The sequence below is a fragment of the Aristolochia californica genome, unplaced genomic scaffold (assembly GCF_029961685.1).
Source record: "Aristolochia californica isolate CCGP_79_NKW_82.1479 unplaced genomic scaffold, dmAriCali1.0.hap1 SCAF_12, whole genome shotgun sequence".
Taxonomy (NCBI): Eukaryota; Viridiplantae; Streptophyta; class Magnoliopsida; order Piperales; family Aristolochiaceae; genus Aristolochia; species Aristolochia californica.
The window spans coordinates 16823448-16843190 of NW_027181793.1; the positions used below are offsets into that span (position 1 = coordinate 16823448).

At 39.9% G+C, this 19743-nt stretch overlaps 1 protein-coding gene, 1 non-coding gene and 1 pseudogene across 2 annotated transcripts; all 3 read right to left on the minus strand.

The window, feature by feature from the left end:
- Window positions 1-14: 14 nt before the first annotated feature.
- LOC137946334 (protein KTI12 homolog) lies at window positions 15-13873 on the minus strand. Its single transcript, XM_068792589.1, has 9 exons — window positions 13447-13873; window positions 13103-13206; window positions 4237-4293; window positions 2778-2863; window positions 2082-2167; window positions 1274-1389; window positions 1030-1080; window positions 850-938; window positions 15-522 (listed from the first exon to the last, which is right to left on the minus strand). The coding sequence occupies exons 1-9, from the start codon at window positions 13598-13600 to the stop codon at window positions 357-359; spliced, it is 909 nt and encodes a 302-aa protein (XP_068648690.1). The 5' UTR covers window positions 13601-13873; the 3' UTR covers window positions 15-356.
- On the minus strand, window positions 4798-6571 carry LOC137946332 (trifunctional UDP-glucose 4,6-dehydratase/UDP-4-keto-6-deoxy-D-glucose 3,5-epimerase/UDP-4-keto-L-rhamnose-reductase RHM1-like; annotated as a pseudogene).
- A 4258-nt stretch (window positions 13874-18131) lies between the features above and the next one.
- Window positions 18132-18238, minus strand: LOC137947132 (small nucleolar RNA R71). Its single transcript, XR_011111179.1, has one exon. It is a non-coding gene; the product is annotated as a small nucleolar RNA R71 (small nucleolar RNA).
- Window positions 18239-19743: the final 1505 nt, after the last annotated feature.

Here is a 19743-nt window from a genome sequence, read left to right on the forward strand (position 1 = left end):
TAGTATCCCTCTTTGTTATTCATTTTTTTTTTTTTTTTTCTTCTGAAGAAGAATCTGCCTCTTTGGACTACTCGGAAAAAAATTAAAAGAGAAACTCTAAGACCCAAGCAGTATCTGGGAACAAAAAGTGTTAAAAGACTCAAAAGTTGTCCTAAATCTGGTCACCAAACTGCTACTTATTGGAAAAACCCTAATTGAAAGAAGATCCCTTTGCATTCTTGCTTCAGACCTGAATCTGTTCATAAAAAAACATCTCTCAAATTATTGGAACACGCACGTAATAATAGATGGAGTTGTCATGCACCTTGACAACTCCCTTTCACAAATTACACGCTAAAAGTAAAATTTGGCTTTAACTAGGCTGTTCCGATTTCTCTGTTCAAATAGTCCACAAACATTCTCTTTGCACTGTCTGCATCCGATGGAGGAGGCGGTCCACTCAAGCTCGACTGACCTGTTAATTTGATGAATGTCCGTCGCAAGCTTCGGAGTTCTGGCAGGCTTACTTGTCTCTCTATGTCGATGTGAATCTGTTGTCAAGGGCTAACTGGTCAGCTGAATAATAAATATATATATTTTTTATGGATAATTGAATATGGATGTCTGAAGGTAACCCTTGTGGCTGTTTTTTGCCACCTTTGTTTTATTAGTGCTATTGAACAATAGGATCCCTACATTCTAAAGCACAATTGTAATCACATTAATTACTTAAGGATTCAATCCTAATTTTCTTATCTAGTTGAGCCTCCACAGGATGAATCTTGTTTTTGCCCAAATCTAGTTTTTATAGATAAATCTTGACCTAGATAGATGATAACTAAGTCTTCTCAAAAGGAAACTTAAAAGGATATGGATGGCAGTTGCTGGCCCAGAGAAATCCTCTTGACAAACCCTCCCACACTCTGTGATTGGGCTTCGACAATGGCATTGATCACCTCCTACCAGACGAACAGAACAGTTTTTAAGCAAATCCCAGGTTCAATTAAAACATAGCTCAAAATGAAAGCAATGATTAGATTTTTCCCAAACCTGTGTTGCTTGGTCCATCTCATACAGTGAATTGGCTTCTGAAGCACGGACCTGAGAGATTATTGTCCAGTCAGATTTAATAAACTAAGACAATGAAATGGATTTTCGCTTAGGAAACAAAGAAAAACATCAATGGCCAAATACTTTGTGGTGTATATGGCCTTTAAAATCATCAGAGAAGAAAAATGCGTCCACATCAATAGAAGAAAGTAACTCGTACATGTATCACTTATTTTTTACTTACATTTTGAGTTGCAATTGTCGGCTGAAGAATTCTGACATCTCGGGTTCTTGAATCCACTTTCTTTGTTAAGTAGGATACGGCCTCAGTAATAGCTGGGGACAGTGGTTCTATTCCATCTGCAAGAAAAACTAGATTATTTCAAAATTCAAAACATTCAAGTGGCCTAACCAGGGGTAGGGGCTTCAACATTCAAAATAAATATAAATAAAATAAGCTCAAGATTATTTCATGGCCAAAACATTGTTAGATTATTCTCTGCAACAATGCCTCTCATGCCCTTGCACTATGCCTAAGTACACAAACTGGCCCGAGTTATGGAGAGTATACACATGGGCAAAATAATATAAACAGACCTAAGCTTGGTTATTTTTTTATGATAAAATGTTCAAGTGGCCTGTTCGGTTATTCCCCCCATAATAGCTATCCAAAGTTGTGTGATCTTTTCTTCAATGAAAAGCTCAGGATCTCCAAGATTGATATGGGACTATTACCCACAAAAATAACCCAAAGGTCTAGTCAACCTGCCAGAGATGCACATTACACATAGGTTACAAAATAATGGCCCTTCTATCCACCAACAATTGAGTAACAACTTCTGAATGCAACATCATATTTTTCCCGAGTCCAGTTGCCAATCAGGCTCCATAAGAAAACTGCTGTATCTCTGGCACCAAATCTAACCGGCCAAGGGAACTGAGTGAATGGGTCCTTTTCATCAACAGGTTCCTTGAAAAGAAGATGAACCAGAGGATCCTCACTACTCTTTAGATTGATAAAAAAATTTTTACGAAACATAGGTTGCCTTAACCTTTAGATGGCCACAACTCAAACAGAGGAGAATCCCATCGGTTTCGTCTATCTGGTTTCTCAAATCTTCTCACCAGATCTTCAAATCTGCTAGCAAGAAACAACATTTTATTACTTTCCAAATAGATAATTCAGAATCTTCCACTAGAGATCCTGAGGAAATCGATAGGAAAGCACCACAGATTTAAGCCTAACTCGAATTTCAGTGAAGTTTTCCGTAGGAGTACTTTAACAAATAAGCACTAATGTGTTTTCAAATAAATAAATAAAAACATGGATGTTCTTTTTTTTGGTAGTGAAGGGTCAGACGTTAATCTAATTACTGTGCAGGTTAAGTCTTTTCACTGTTTTAAAGGTCCTATTGAAATCTGAACACATATAACAAATAAAACTTTGTTATTTTTGTAAAGATGGGTTGGTCAAAATAGTAGCTAGAATGTAAACAAGTTACAGTCACTATATAATACATACCTTTCAAGTTCAGAGATCTTTAAATACAAGTGATCTCATCATATACAGATGAAACGATCAAGAAATGCATTGCAGCAATGGTGTGGACAATCTTCTAATTACATCTTGCTCTCTCATTGTGGTTAAGGCTATTATTTCTTATAAAGAATAAGAAGCAGATAAAAGAAGACAAATATGGTTTAATGGATAAAAATTATTCTGTTCTACAAAGACAACTTGCACTCACATGTGATCATCATATGTGGGCTCACCCTTCTGCTGACGCTCACTGTTCCATTCCCTACAATGATTTTCATTGGTATCACAGTATAGCTGTAACATAAAAAATAATCATATAAGAACCCTAGCATTCCCATGAGAAGAATACCTAAAGAAGTATCATTAGATATGAGAAAAAAAAAGATGGACAGAAAGGACGAGAAAAAGGTCTAAAATACATCAGTGACTCAAAAAATTAGGTTAAATGAGGAAAGAAAAGAAAAATATGTTTGAAAAGAGAATAAACGAATTAAGATAGAAGTATCATATCCCCACTTAAAAATTATTAAAAATAAATAAAAAAGACTTTCAAGAGTTACTCAAGTTAGCTTTGCACTCATATATAAGCATATTACATAAAGATACATATATTACAATGTCTTATATAATTTCTATCTGATCTGAATGAATTGCAAGTGTTAAATGGTAATGAGTAGGGAAAGGACAATGTGATAGGCACATGATAGGGCAACTATTGAAGCCACTGAGTAGAAAAACTAGGTCAAATGAGACAGGTGGTGCTCTAATGTTTAAAGGAAAAGTATTTACCGAAAAGAGGGGTAATACATAGAACAAAAAGAACTTGTAACTATGGTAAAGAAGACGAGAACAAAATTGATGCAACACATCCTACTGTGGAAGATTTAGCTGAAGAATATCAAAATATTTCATGGTTATGAAAGAAGAAAAAATAAAAAGACTGAATTTAAAGAGACCTGAATTTCCTATTTTAGGCTCAAGTTTCAAAAATAGAAAATCCTAAATTAGAAAGTACTCAAAGTTACAATTTCCTATTTCAAACTTATTGAAATTAGAAGTTTAATTGGACAGTAATTTGCCTTTTTTAAAAAAATTTAATGGGAAGTATCACTCAACAACTTGCTATTCTGGTTAAAGGATTCAATTAGAAACTCCTCTTTTCAGTAGTAGTTCCTTTTTTAAGTATGGGTCTTTGTTTCTAAACTAGAAAAGCCTAAAGTCAAGAAATCCAAAGATTAGAAGTTGTTTCCTTTTTTGAGTTTCTTTTCCAGTAAGTAGAACTAGATTTAGTAAATCTTAATTAGAGTTTATTTCCTATTGTAAACAGTATAGAAATTTCCTATTTTATTGAATTGTACGCTTTCTAAAGGCCCTCATATTTAACACAGAAATTACATATTTCCATTGCCTTTTTTTAGTTGCTGCAGAAATCTAGGTTGCCCACACTCTGAGTCATTCCTTGAATCTTAACTAGAGTGTCGCATAAAAAATATAATCAACTTTAGAAAGCACTGGCTTCAACATGATATATTGCTGTAGAATAACTGACGTCAAGTATGGGTATGCACAGTTTCAGAAATAGCTAACATTATCAGGGATTCATATCACAGTTTGGAAGGGCTATCAGCAGCAAACAATTGTGAAAAAATTGCTGAGGCATAACTTACAACACAGAATCTAATCCCAGAAGCTCGAGCTAAGCACCATAGTTCGTATCTGTAACCCTGTACACAGGACAAGAAATTTAAGGTTGCTATAAACATAGATGAAGGAGCTTTTGTCTTTTTTGTTTTTCTTCTCCAAAATTATGAATATGAGAGAGTGAAACAGAATAGAAGAGATCTAAAAAAGCAATGGAAAGGAGATTTCATTTTTGGTAAACCCTCCATCTATTATTACCTGCGTGTTCCAATAATTTGCGAGATGTTTTTAATGAACAGATTCAGGTCTGAAGCAAGAATGCAAAGGGATCTTCTTTCAATTAGGGTTTTTCCGATAAGTAGCAGTTTGGTGACCAGATTTAGGACAACTTTTGTGTCTTTTAACTTTTTGTTCCCAGATACTGCTTGGGTTTTTGAGTTTCTCTTTTAATTTTTTTCCGAGTAGTCCAAAGATGCAGATTCATCAGAAGAAAAAAAATAAATAAATAACAAAGAGGGATACTACTTGCTCCAATATCTAATTCACTTGTATTAAATCAAGAAGGAGAGCCAATAATGTTCCGCAGAAGAGCCAAAAAAAAAAAAAAAAAGGGACAAGGCTGACACTACCATACAACCAACAAAGAATTAGAAACAACCTGGAAGAATTATTCTAGCTCCGAACATGGTAACAATAGAATATGAAATGAGGAGAGGCTAATAATAGTAACAGTTATATAGGGGCAATAGATGCGTTATAAAAAATCCTATTAGCTACTCCCAAAATGTGGGGTTACTTCCGAAGCCTAGTCTCACCTGATTAGCTTCTACTCATTTCACCTTCTTGTTGGGTTCAAACACATACTTGATCAGTGAGTCCTTGATGTGGAGAAGCTCAGGAAATTCTTTCTTCAACTTGGACCCATCCATCTCGTTGTTGCTTCGTTGGGCAACAATAACTTTGGCCTGCTCTTCCAAAGTGAAGTTAACCCATTTAAACTCTGGGTCCATGTACTTCTTGTACATCTCAAGGATCTCGTTGTGGCTCACTACACCTGGGTTTGTGAAGTTCCATATGCCTCTCAAATTCCTCTTCGCCATCTCGATTGAAATAGGCAGAACCTCATCCAAAACAGTCATGCTGTTTGGGATGTTGACCACCTTGTCGTAATGGGAAATTTTGGTGATGAAGTTGCGGGGGTTGCTGAGGTCAGAAGAGATTGGCATTCTGACTCGCAGGGTACACACATTGTCGTATTCCTTCAAAAGTTCTTCCACCTGACTCATACACCATGGAAGATGAGTACTAGACACAAGGAGAACATGGAGTGTGGACTCCAGGGAGGGAAAATAAATAAATGGAATGTGCAAAACTAGTAAACTTAACATGGCCTTAAGTCTTTGAATAAAAGGAACCAGTGAAATTGGGCTTGTCTTCCTCCTTGAATCCGATGCCTGAGCCTTCTGGGTGTTCAGTATTGTACTCAAATATGCATCCAGTGGCAAAATTCATCATAAGCAAACCTTGATCCTGGCAGACATCAGCTAAATTCAAAGTTCCCACCACATTGGTGCGAATTGTTTCTGGCTTGTGGGACTCACACCAGTCAACATTCGGTCTGCCAGTTACACCAGCAGCATTAAAAACATGTGTAGGCCTCACATTTGTGATATCAGCAACAAGTTGAGACCGCTCCTCCAATCGCCCCTTCCCGAATTCAAAAAGAATTCCCTGTTTCTCACAGAGCTTTTCAAGAAGACCTCCAATCCATCCAGTCCTACCATAAATTAAGAACTTAAAAGCTGGCTTTGGGCTGGGGCATGTGCTCCTTGGAGATGGGACCACCATTCGATCCTGGCGAGGACTGTTCAATGCATGGGATGCTGCTGCTGCACTAGAATCTTCTGATCCATCAAATTGCCTTTCAATCCCTGGCATCATCAGCATTCTGGGATGAGGTAGCAGGGCGCCGGACACATCACCCCACCAATCAGGATTGCTAGTGTACCACTCCATCGTCTTTCTGAGTCCTTCTTCCCATGTGGTCCTTTCATACCAGCCCAAGTTTTTCAATTTCTGATCATCCAAGAAGTACCTCTGATCGTTAAAAGGCCTGTTCTCAACAAACTTAATGTTTGAGTCAGGATCGAGGTTAAAAAGCTTGCACATGTCTTTTGCCACATCAATAACTCTCCTCTCCTTCTTAGTCCCAATGTTATAAACATGACCTACTGCTCCTCTGTGAAGGATGACTTCGAAAGCCTCTGCAACATCCTCGCAATAGAGGTAGCTCCTCACATTTGATCCATCCCCATGAATGGGAAGGGGCTTGCCCCTCATCGCCAAAAGAATGAACTTTGGGATCAGTTTGTTGAGGACTCAATAACTAACCGAGTCATACAACGGAGGCGCACTGAGTTACAGAGTTAATAGTTTTCTTTCCATATTGTTTTAAATTCGTTTTTTATGAATTATTTAAGTTAAGTTGCCATAAGGGCAGAATTGTAATATTTAACCCTAAAACTAGGGGGGACGTCAAGCCTACTTAGAGGGCAAGGGAATGAGAAAAAAGGCAAATCTTGAATTAGGTTAAACAGGGTTTGGAGTTCTCCTTGACGAGCTCTAGGGTTTGGAGGTCTCCTTGATGAACTCTAGGTCCAGGTTCCCTCTTGAATCTGAATATCTTTCTCTCCTAGTTTGATTGTTGTTTTTCATTGATCCATACTGAAGAAGAGAGGCGAGTTGCTGTCCCTTTTCCGAGTTCAAACAGAGGCTTCAGCCTCCCTTCCATCATCAACAGAAAGAGAGGGATTCTACCCTCCTTTCCAAGCAAGGGTTGAGGTTTCTCAATCCTCTTATCACGAGCAGCACCAATAGTAGTTCATCTCAGCCTCAAGGCCAGCAAGAAGAAGGTCAGGAACCCTAACACGAGCAGTAGCCAAGAGGGTTCCAAAGCCTCTTTTCCGTGAGAAAAAGGGGAGTCTTTCCCCTCCTGTCCGAGCAGCAGCAGTAAGGGCTCTCTGTCCTTACCCAAAACAGCAGCATAAACTCACAAAGGAGGCTGATTTCCTCCTATCCGAGATCAACACAAAGAGAGGCTCTTTCTCCTTCCTTACCAAGACCAGCTGCTCTATTACAGTGCTGGATTCACAAATCCCACACCGAGTTACTCGATCCATTACTAGGGACCATAACAACTTGGTATCAGAACAGGGTAACATGGGGGATACACCCAGCATGGAAGAACTTAGAAGCATGATAAAAAAGATACAAGATGAACAGGCTGAAGCACGAGCAAGTTTGGAAAAAATTCCTGGTATGAGCTTGCAACTCCATCGACTGACTAGCATGATGTTTGATCTCATGGCAGAGAGACACTCTATTCCAGACCCAAGGGAGGAGAATCATTCGCACAGCCGAAGGGAGGAGCAGTTGGCTGGGTGCACTGCTGTCCAGGCACCGCAGAGTGGAGGTACAATACCCAGGTACGCAAAATTAGATTTTCCTACCTTTATTGAATCAGTCGACCCCTGAATTTGGTTGCATAGATGTGAGAAATTTTTTTCAAATCAAGGGACTGCTGAGTTTTACACGGTGGGATTTGTCGCCTTCCACATGTTAGACGAGGCACAACTATGGTTTCACCAGGTGGAACTAGAGAGATTGGTGCTGGATTGAGATGAATTTAAAGAATTATGCACAATTCGATTTGGCCCTCCCTCCCACGGCAACCCCTTGGGAGATTTGGTCTTGTTGAGACAAACTAGGTCTGTTGAACTGTATAAAAAACAGTTCCAAGCAAAATTGGCTCGTGTTGGCCGGTTGGTACGAGTCGACCAGCAAGTCCACTTATTTACAACAGGCCTCACTGAACCTCTGAGGTTAGAGGTGGAATTTCATTCACCTTCAGATTTGGCTCGGGCAATGAACTTAGCTCGTGCAATGGAACAACGGCAACGGCTTCAACATCGTAGGCCAGTTTGGCAAGGGGAACGGAACACTTCCTCCAATTGGCAAGGGCGACAAAATACTTCTCCTCAAGTGCCACATCCAGCATTACTACCTCCTAGAAACAATCCGATTACTACTTTGGCAGTCAACACGCGCTCTAGTAATCCCCCACATCAGTATATAAAAAAATTAACAAGTTCCGAGATGGCGGAACGGAGGTCCAAGAATTTGTGCTACAATTGTTATGAACCGTATAGGGCAGGTCACCAATGTAAAAGGTTGCTCTGGCTCGAAGTGGATGAAACAAAGGATACAAAATATAGTGATGATCTTATTGAGGAGGAACCACCAACAATCTCTTTGCATGCCATTACTGGGCAGAAATCTGCCAAAACTATGCAAGTCAAAGCTCGAGTCCTCGACCAGGAACTTGTGGGACTAGTGGATTCGGAAAGTACACAAAAATTTCTTAGCTTGACAGCTGCTCAACATCTTCAGTTACAGATCCTTCCACATCCAACAACCATGGTTTCAGTGGCCAACGGGGAGAAAGTCCCTAGCTACGGGATCAACAAAGCGGTAAAATTTTCCATTGGTACTACTTTATTTCAATCAAAAAAATTTGTCATACCTTTGGTAGGATTTTATATGGTGCTAGGCATCAAATGGTTACAAACGTTGGGACCCATACTGTGGGACTTCTCTGCTTTAAGGTCGCCAAGTGCTATTACAGGGCAGTCAGGTAGACAAACCCCACCACCTTCATAACATACACACACAGGACCAACCGGACAGCACTAATCAAATTCTTCTCGACGAGTTCTCCGACCTCTTTCATGAGCCTTCCGGATTGCCTCCCTTGAGACACTGTGACAATAGGATCTGTTTAAAACCAGGTTCTGATGTGGTGGTAGTTCGACCGTACCAGTATCCCCACCTATAGAAGGATGAAATTGAGCGACAATGCCAAGCTATGTTACAACAGGGCCATATTCGCAGTAGCTGATCCCCTTTCTCTTCACCCGTCTTGCTTGTGAAGAAACATGATGGCACATGGAGATTATGTATCGATTATAGGGAGTTAAATGCTCAGACCGTGAAGGATAAATTTCCTATTCTGGTAGTGGAGCTCCTAGATGAATTACATGGGTCGTGGGTCTTCACTAAACTGGATTTACACTTTGGATATCATCAACTTCGTATACACCCCTCCGATATCGAGAAGACAGCCTTCCACACACATCACGGCCATTTTGAGTTTGTGGTCATGCCGTTCAGATTATCAAATGCCCATCCACTTTTCAAGCACTGATGAATGAGGTATTTAGCAACTATCTTCGGAAATTCGTACTTTTTTTTTTATGATATACTCACATACAGCAAGTTCGGGGAAGAGCATTTAGCGCATTTATGGATAATTTTTGAATTGTTACGAGCCCATCAGCTCTATTTGAAGAAATCCAAATGCTCTTTTGTAGCATCACATATTGCTTATCTCGGCCATATTATATCACATGTAGGGGTCACTGTTGATCCCGAGAAGATTCAAGTAATTCATGATTGGCCACAACCTCAGTCTTGCTCAGCTTTGCGAGGATTTTTGGGCCTAGCCGGATACTACTGCAAATTCATTCAGAATTACGGTCCCTTGGCAGCACCATTGACCAGTCTCCTCAAGAAGAATTTCTTTAATTGGAATGAGGAGGCTACATAGTCCTTTGAGGCCCTCAAACGAGCTCTCGCCTCCACCCCTGTCCTACAACTTCCCAATTTTGAGGACTTATTTATGGTTGAGTGTGACGCATCTGGTGGGGGCATTGGGGCCGTCTTACAGTAGCAGTCACACCCCATTGCATATTTCAGCAGGCAGTTGGCAGTACGTCATAACAAATTGGCAGCGTATGAAAGAGAATTAATCAGGTTAGCCAAGGCGGTCCAACACTAACATCCTTACTTATGGGTCCATGCATTTCTCATCCGTACTGATCATTATAGCCTTAAATTCTTACTTGAACAACACCTCACGACTTCGCCACAACAGCACTGGATCAGAAAGTTGATGGGATTTGATTTTTCAGTTGAGTACCGTTTGGGGAGATTAAACAAGGCAGTGAATGCCTTGTCATGGCGTTTTGAACACCAGCAGGTCATATATGCGATCAGCCAGCCTCATTTCCTCATACAAGACTTGGTGAGAGAAGCCCATGCCACTCTTCCTGTCCTATAGGAGCTTCATAGAAAAATTACAGAGGGGACAATGGATTCTAAGTGGTCCATCCAGGATTCCCTTATTTGCTAAAAACAACGGATTTATCTTCCCCACACTTCCGAGTTGATTCCAGATATCCTCTCTGCCTACCATGACAGCACAGACGAAGGCATCCAGAAAACATTGCAGCGCATTCGAACAGATTTTTATTGGCAAGCCATGAAGACCACCATAGTGACATATGTCTCAGCATGTCAGGTATGTCAACACAACAAAGCCGACCACTTAAGTCCAGTAGATCTTCTACAACCTCTCGCCCTCCCTACGTATGGGCCGATATTTCGAAGGACTTTGTTGAGGGTCTTCCACAGTCAACCGGAAAATCAGTATTATTTGTGGTGGTCGATCGGTTCTCCAAGTATGCACATTTTATTCCTACGGCTCATCCATATACAGCATCACGAGTGGCACAGACCTTCCTTGAGCATATTGTCCACTTATATGGCATTCCAGAATCTACAGTCAGTGACCGGGATGCGGTATTTACCAGCACTTTCTGGCATGAACTTTTTCGTCTGAGCGGCACGAAGTTGAAATTTTCCTCTTCATATCATCCCCAGACAGATGGCCAAACCGAAGTGGTTAACCGCACCGTCAGGTGCCTTGTGGGCGATCATCCGAAACACTGGGTTCAGTGGCTACCGTGGGCTGAATATTGTTACAAAACTTCATTCCACTCCGCCTTGCAATCCACTCCTTTCAAGGTTCTTTATGGCAGGGATCCCCCTCGGCTACCATCTTATACTCTAGGGTCCACCCACGTGAACACCATTGATCAGGCAATCATGGATCGTGACCAGGTATTACAAAATATTGCAGAATGCCTACGGCGAGCTCAAGTTCGCATGAAAGATGTCTACGACAAGGGACACCGAGACGTCTCGTACGAGGTAGGGGACTACGTTTGGTTACACCTACAACAATACCGCCAGCAGTACATTGCCAGACCACCACACCATAAGCTCTCACCCAAGTACTTTGGGCCTTTCTCCATTATTCGACGCGTGGGACCAGTGGCCTATCAACTACAACTTCCAGCCACGGCCAAGCTGCATGATGTGTTTCATGTATCCCTCCTGAAACCACATACGGGATCACTGCCGACATCCACTCCATTCCTTCCTCCAGTGGACAATGGACAAGTCATTCTTACACCAGTTGCGGTGTTATGCGCCCATTTGGTCAATGACCAGTGGGAGATTCTAGTCCAGTGGACAGCTACAGAACCTGATGCAGCAACATGAGAACAATTGGACACCTTCAAATAGGTCTACCCAGCTTACGAGCTTGAGGACAAGCTCTTTCTCCAAGGAAAGGCAGATGTTGAGGACTCAATAGCTAACCGAGTCATACAACGGAGGTGCACTGAGTTACAGAGTTAATAGCTTTCTTTCCATATTGTTTTAAATTCGTTTTTTATGCATTATTTAAGTAAAATTGCCATAGGGGCAGAATTGTAATATTTAACCCTAATACTGGGGGGATGTCAAGCCTACTTAGAGGGCAAGAGAATGAGAAAAAAGGCAAGTTTTGAATTAGGTTAAACAGGGTTTAGAGTTCTCTTTGACGAGCACTAGGGTTTGGAGGTCTCCTTAATGAGCTCTAGGTTCAGGTTCCCTCTTGAATCTGAATATCTTTCTCTCCTAGTTTGATTTCTGTTTTTCATTGATCCATACCAAAGAAGAGAGGGGAGTTGCTGTCCCTTTTCCGAGTTCAAACAGAGGCTTCAGCCTCCCCTCCATCATCAGCAGAAAGAGAGGGACTCTACCCTCCTTTCCGAGCAAGGGTTGAGGTTTCTCAATCCTCTTATCCTGAGCAGCACCAATAGTAGTTCATCTCAGCCTCAAGGCCAGTAAGAAGAAGGTCAGGAACCCCTAATCCTTGATCCAAAGGTTATCTGAGTTAGAGGCTTTTCAGCCCCTAACACGAGCAGTAGCCAAGAGGGTTCCAAACCCTCTTTTCCTTGAGCAAAAGGGGAATCTTTCCCCTCCTGTCCGAGCAGCAGCAGTAAGGGCTCTCTGCCCTTACCCAAAACAGCAGCATAGACTCACATAGGAGGCTGTTTTCCTCCTATCCGAGATCAACACAAAGAAAGGCTCTTTCTCCTTTCTTACCGAGACCAGCTGCTCTATTACAGTGCTGGATTCACAAATCCCGCGCCGAGTTACTCGATCCATGACTAAGGACCATAACACAGTTTCTCAGGAAATTGCTTTTCATGTAAATGAACAACAAAGATTCCAGTTTTTATAGGGTCCTCAAGTTTTTTGAGAGCTGATTGAAGCTATAACTAAGCTTTTGTTGGTGTTTTAAAGTTGTTAAAATGTATTAAATTTCTTGGTTGCATTATGGGATAAAATAAAAATAAGTATTTAAAGTGCATAAATAGAGTCACCTATTAGGTCATCTTCAGCTCTTCCCTCTTTAACATAACAACTTTTTCTCCTTCCCTTTAGGGGAATTATGTTAGATCACTGCTCTGGTGCCGCAACTGGCACTAAATTATTCCCGACAGTGCATTTGGCACCAAAACAAGTTTTTTGAAAACAAAGATCTAACAGATTTTATGACAATGAGTTGTGACTTTATTAACATTCAGTCTGCGAGAAGAAGACAATATTTCATTGAATGAAAAGTAGAATATATAAATTGCAAACAGAAAAGATTCTCACCTTTATATTGTTCAGAGAGTCCACAATTACAATACTATCTTTTGTTAAGGATCTATCAACTTCAGATCTGAGAACCCCCCTCAGGTTCTTCTCTACTATCATATCTACCAAAAAGTGGTGAGCGTGTCAACACTAACTGGAGGATGCAATTAATAAGTCGGCCACTCAGAGTAATGAGTAGAAAACACTTGAGTCTTCTAATTTGCCCAAAAAATAATACTGGAGAAGGCAAACTCTCTACTAATGATAACAACAAGTTGTGGATAAATCCTTGTTGTAGCAAAACAAAAGAGTGCGATTGTGGCAGCATGAGTTTGAAGTAAAAAACAAAAGAGAGAACATACTAGCGTAGCTCTGGTTGCGGTCGAGGTGAAGGGAAGACTCGTCAATGAGCCTAACTATCGGTTTGGGGTCGATGCCTTGGAGAGCCTCAGTGAGGCACATCGCCGCCGTGGATTTACCGCTGCAGGGCTGCCCACATATGACGACGAGCGCCATTCCTGTCGAACTGAGCTTCCTGCGAGTCTGTTAAGAACCTCTCCGCGCCCAGAGATAGATACAGATGAAAGAGGAAGGGCAAGGGCAAGGGGCGGAGAGGTCGGGGGTATTCTAATTTCTCCACACGCCGAAGTCGTCGGGAAATTCCCGTGATTCAGTGACTCAGTGACTCTCTTCTGATATAGTCGGGATCGGTATCCGTTCGATTTCTTTCTCTCCTCGTTGTCGCATATGTTTTCGTCGTCGCAACCGTCATCCCCGACGACAGGTCCTCCCCGGCATCGTAACCCCCTTCTTTCCACGTAGTCTCGGGCGAAAACCTGAACTAATAAGTTCAGGGGAGAAATTAGGGGAGAAATAATCCCCCCCCTCGCGCGAGATGATTTCACACGTGTGAGATCATAAAGTAAAAAAAAAATTCCTTAAATTCTCCTTCCTCATAGCTCTTGAAAAAATTAAAAATATATTTTATACAAATAAGTTTCTATGATCTATTAGTGTCTCATGTTTTTTTAAAATATTTTTCTAACTGAAAATTCTTATTAAAAATCATATAATTTTCTAAGTAAGATTTTCCAACCAAGATGGGGTAAAAAACTGTATAGAAATTTTTTGAATAAGTATTTAACAGTTGATGCTGTAATACTTTTAGCATGAAACAATTTTCATTGCAATTTTGTGTTTGATATTTTATTTGATTAAAAATTTGTCGATAAGTATAATAATATATTAGATTGATTATTAATTTTTATTTATTTCCCTAGAAGAGGCAATAAAAGGTCCATTTAACTTTCCTAAGAAAATTTTAAAATATATCTTGTAATTTTCTAATAAGTCACTAATAGTAATAGGATTTTATTTAAAGGTTCTTTTGGAATATGTATCATTGGAAAAATATTTCTAGTTTTTCCTAGAATATAAATTTTCATCTAGGGGCACTAAAGAGGCCATAGTAAATTTATGGCTAGATTCAAAAATTACAAAACAAGTTAGACAACAATTGGAGTAAAAAAGATTAATATTGGTGCATTTTAATCCATTATTGAAATTCAATCCTGAACCTCCCCTATCATTATTTTTTTTAAATGTATGCATAATTTTATATATAATTTATTCGAAGCCATCCCTACGTGCAAGATCATAAACAAGGAAAAAAAACTCTTTGTCCCTTCCTCATGGCTCTTGAAGAAATTAAAAAGATATTTTAGTAGAAATACGTTTCTAGAGACTATTAGTGGTTTTTTCAATAAATGTTGAAAATACATTTTAGTAGAAATATAGGGACAATTAGTGCCTCGTGTGTTTTGGAAAATATTTTTCTAATTATAAATTCTTGTTAAAAAATCATATAATTTTCTAAGTAAGATTTTCTTGCCAAGATGGGCTAGAAAACTGTATAGAAAAAATTTGAATAAGTATTTGAAAGTTGATGATATAATCCTTTTAGCATGAGGCAATTTTCATAGCAATTTTGTGTTTGACTTTTTATTTGATTAAAAATTTATCTATAAGTATAATAATATATTAGATTAATTATTTCCTTAGAAAAGGTAATAAGAGGTCCATTTAACTTTCCTAAGAAAAATTTAAAATATTTGTTGTAATTTTCTAGTAAGTCTCTAATAGTAATAGGATTTTATTTAAAGGATTTATAGTTTTTATTTGGGTGATTGTAAATTGATAGTGATATTTCATTTAATTTTGTTGTGTTTGATTAATGTATGGAGTCTATTCATTATGTTATGCATTGTATGAAGTGTTTAGACTATTTTATGGAGTGTATGAAGTGTATAAACAATTTTATGGAGTGTTTATGGAATGTATAGACAATTTTATGGAGTGTTTATGGAGTGTTTATGCAAATATTATGTATATAGATTATGCCCAATTTTAAGTAGAGGTCATGCCGAATTTTATATAAGTATTATATACATAGATTATGCTCAATTTTAAGTAGAAGTCATACCCAATCTTATACATGTATTATATATATAGGTTATGCCCAATTTTATGTAGAGGTCATACCCAATTTTATGTAAAATATATGCATAATTTTATATACAATTTAATTTATATATAATTTTTGAAAATTTTTAAGTGTATGTTGAAGCTTGAGCTCGGCTCGAACTCGGTTAAAATTTTTGGGCTTGAGCTCAATAACAATTTTAGGCTCGAGACTAGGTTTGGCTCGAAGCTCGGCTCGAACATAGACAGGTTCGGGCTCGGCTCAGCTCGATGCCACCCCTAGTCTCCACCCCTACACGGGGTCAAGGTTAGTCAACTTGACACAGGAGATGAACTTCAGTCGCATTACTCAGTTCATCTCCTGACATCGTTTTAGAGGGGTTCGTCAACAAAACAGATTTTTGAAGTTCATGTTCATCTCCAACATGAAGATCATGTCAGTCATCTACATGATCTTCATCTTCGCACTTGACGACTTCATGTGCATTGGAAAATAGTTTCCAGTGTTAGTGCCTGATAGATGCCAGATTCTGACATGAGAACTAGGTTAATTATAATAGAATAGCCCTTATAATTGTGTTATAGGTGGTTATTTATCGGTTTTCAAATGAAACGTGCATTTATTGAATTTGGCATTAATCCACTATCTATATTGTATATTTTTCTCTCCTGAATTATATTTCATTGCTTTTAGGGTTTATTTCTTCCTAAAATGATTTTTATGGATTCAATTATGGAATTTCAAGAGAATTTTGGTGGAGAAGGAGATATTTACCAAAATGCCATTAGTGAAAGGGGGATAGATTTTTAGGGTAAAATCGTTTTGAGAGGGGGGCGCTCGGAGGGGAGAAAGAGGGAAGGGCTGCCGACTGAAAGAAGGGAGATCCGAGAGGATTTCCAGCCGTTGTTCGTCGCACCACCGTCGTCCACCATCGTCCAGCAACCGAGAACAGACCCGAGGAGAGCTCGAGAGAGTCCATCGCGGCGAGTTCGACACTGCCATTTTCTACTCGCCAAGCCGAGAGGTGACCCGATAGGGCTCCTTCGGCGCCGATTCCGCATTCCGACCATCCTCCGGTGTCGATTACCCATTTTCGACCATTTTCGGAGTTATTTCGACTCCGACCGAGACTCGAGAGAGCCGGTTAGAGAACTTCGGCTCCATTTCGTCGTCCGCCGCACCACCTCCATCCATGGGTTTCTATCATTCTTCGTCGGTGTTGTCTCTACCTCCGGTCACTCGCTCTTGCAACCTGAAGCCATCAATTTCTGGAAATTGCAGCACCGTGAGAACGAGCCTTTGCTGCCCAAGCGAGTGGAAGGAGAAGGGGAGTAATCCGTCATTTTATAATTTAATTTCCCTATAGTTTGAACTTAGGTTTTGAATGTTTATTAAATTTGATTTGAGAATTAATGTTTATCAAATATTTGTTTTCTGAATATTTGATTAAATTAGCTAGTTAGGGTAGGATTGTAATTTAGGTTGGATTCTGGGATTTTGATCCGATTCTGTCATTAACTCTAGGCGCCAGAGAGGGGCTAGACGCAAGGATTAAGAAATCGGATTCATGATTACATGACGTCGAGAGAGGCACGAATCACGATAAAATCCAGAGTTGACGTTTTCTGTTGTGCAAGTAGTTAATTAGATTATTGCTTGATAATTTAGGATATAATTAGTGTTTAGTTCAGATTAATTCATCATATTTGGTTAGGCTAGTTAACTGAAGAATACACAAAATTCAGTCCTCCCTGTGGATATGACCCTCGCTTACCGCTAGATTACATGAACGATTCGTAAGCTTGCGAGGTATAAAAGCCGATGTAATAAAAATTAAACATCAAGTGTTTGGTGTTGTTGCCGGGGAGGCACGTATTAAGTGTATTTCTTTGTTCTCCATGGTCTTAGGTTAGATTTATTTTTCTGCTTTCATAATTTTATGTTTTTTTTATCTTGATGATTTTGTATGGAGTTATTTTTATTTCTTCTAGTTAGTTCATATTTTCCATAGTTAGTGTGTTAGCATAATTTGATAGTTAGTTTTGTTTCTTTTTGTGTTTTTATGCACAGGCGCCGCTCCTTAGGTGAACCATTAGCTCCCTTTGTTGAAGAGGTAGAACATATTTGTAGGAAAACGCTAGAAGTCAAGTTAGGAGCTACCATGGCCAATCAAAGTGAACCATTACAGTTACCTGCCTCAGGTGACCGTAGAGCCCTGAGGGGTTATTCTATCCCATCCCACTTCACATCACCTTCTTGCATTATATTGCCACCCACTACTGCCACCAGTTATGAGTTGAAACCGGGTGTGATCCAACTCCTCCCTACATTCTATGAGTTGGAGAAGGAGGACCCTTATTACCACATCAAGGAATTCTTAGATATATATGCAACTTTCAAATTCCAGAATTTCTCAGATGACTCTATCCGGTTAAGACTTTTCCATTTTCACTTAAGGATAAGGCCAAGTCTTGGCTTAATTCCTTAGAGCTGGGCAGCATTACTTCATGGGACACATTAGTCACGAAATTTTTGTCCAAGTACTTTCCCATTTAGAGAACTATAATCCTCAGGAGAGAAATCTTTAACTTTATGCAGCAGGAGGGTGAACACTTTTATGAGGATTGGGAGAAATGGAAGGATTTGATCCGTAGGTGTCCACATCATGGGTTTGAGAAATGCCATTTAGTGCAATACTTTTATCAAGGTCTTACACCCCAAGTTAGGTCCATGGTAGATGCAACGAGTGGTGGGAGTTTGATGGGTAAGAGTGCTAGTGAGGCGTGGGACTTCTTTGAAACGTTGAGTGATCAATCTCAGCAATGGGGTTCATCATTTAATGTTGATAGGAGATCCCACGAAGCCAAAAGAGGGGGTCTCTACGAGGTTAGTGAAACACCCATGCTCATGGCCAAGATTGAGGGGTTGACTAGAAAGATTGATGCCCTTATGGTGTCCAAGAGTTCACCTGCTCCTAACCAATCTACTGTCTGTGCCATATGCTCTAGTTCATCTCATCCCACACAAATGTGTATATCTAGTTCATCATACCTGGAGCTAATTGAGGACTTGAATGCAGTCCAAAATTTTCATAGACCAAACGGGAATGATCCTTTTTCGGAAATATATAATCCAGGTTGGGCTAGGCACCCAAATTTCTCATGGTCCAAGGGCCCACAGGTTGGGGGTCCTCCAGGGTTTACTCAACCCCAAGCTTCGCGCCCACACTTCACTCAACAACCATTGATTCCACAAAAACCTTCACTTGAGGATACACTTCAATTATTCATGCAAAATACATAGTCCTCCATTGCTAAACTTGAAATGCAAGTGAGTTAGTTGGCCAGCCACATGAGTGAATAGGCACAAAATAGACTCCCTAGTCAAACCATTCCTAAACCCAAAAGCACACATGAGAGTGGGTCGAGTTCTAATCCCCACTACAAGCAAGCCAAAACCATAACCACCCTCAGGAGTGGTCGTGAGTTGAATAATGGGGTAGGGACCACTAAGTCTAAGGAGTCAAAGGATGACAATGGGGACACATCATTGAGTGAAGAACCTCCAAGTTCTCCACCAACAGCCAGGCAGATCCCTAACCAAGTCCCACCAGCTCCTTATCCGCAGAGGTTATCGGGCCCACCTAGGAAAGGAGATATGCATGCATGAAACGTTGGAACTGTTTAGTAAGGTTCACATTAACATTTCACTTCTTGATGCTATTAGGCAAGTCCCTGCCTATGCCCGATTTTTGAAAGATCTTTGTACACAGAAGAGAAAATAACATGCTAACAAAAATGTCTTTCTTACTGAGAATGTAAGCTCAATTCTGAAGCACAACACTCCTCCTAAAGTTAAAGATCCTGGATGCCTCACAATTTCATGTGTCATTGGTGAAAATACCATCCAGAGAGCTCTTCTTGACTTAGGGGCAAGTGTGAATTTGCTTCCTTTCTTTGTGTACCAGCAATTAGGTTTGGTGGAATTGAAGCCTACCCCCATCACACTTCAACTAGCTGACCGTTCTGTCAAGATACCATGAGGAATAGTTGAAGATGTTTTGATAAAAGTGGACAAATTTTTGTTCCCGGTTGATTTCATTGTTCTTGATACAGAACCAATAGTCAATGTGACCAACCAAATTCCTGTCATCCTAGGATGTCCCTTCTTAGCCACA

Excerpts from the sequence above, each read along its gene's own strand:
- LOC137946334 (XM_068792589.1), bottom strand. The coding sequence starts at position 13,600 with ATGGCGCTCGTCGTCATATGTGGGCAGCCCTGCAGCGGTAAATCCACG. Across the intron at positions 13,207-13,446 it reads CCGCAACCAGAGCTACGCTA|ATATGATAGTAGAGAAGAAC; the intron begins GTATGTTCTCTC and ends ACTTTTTGGTAG. Across the intron at positions 2,168-2,777 it reads CCCACATATGATGATCACAT|ATTTGAAGATCTGGTGAGAA; the intron begins GTGAGTGCAAGT and ends TCTTGCTAGCAG.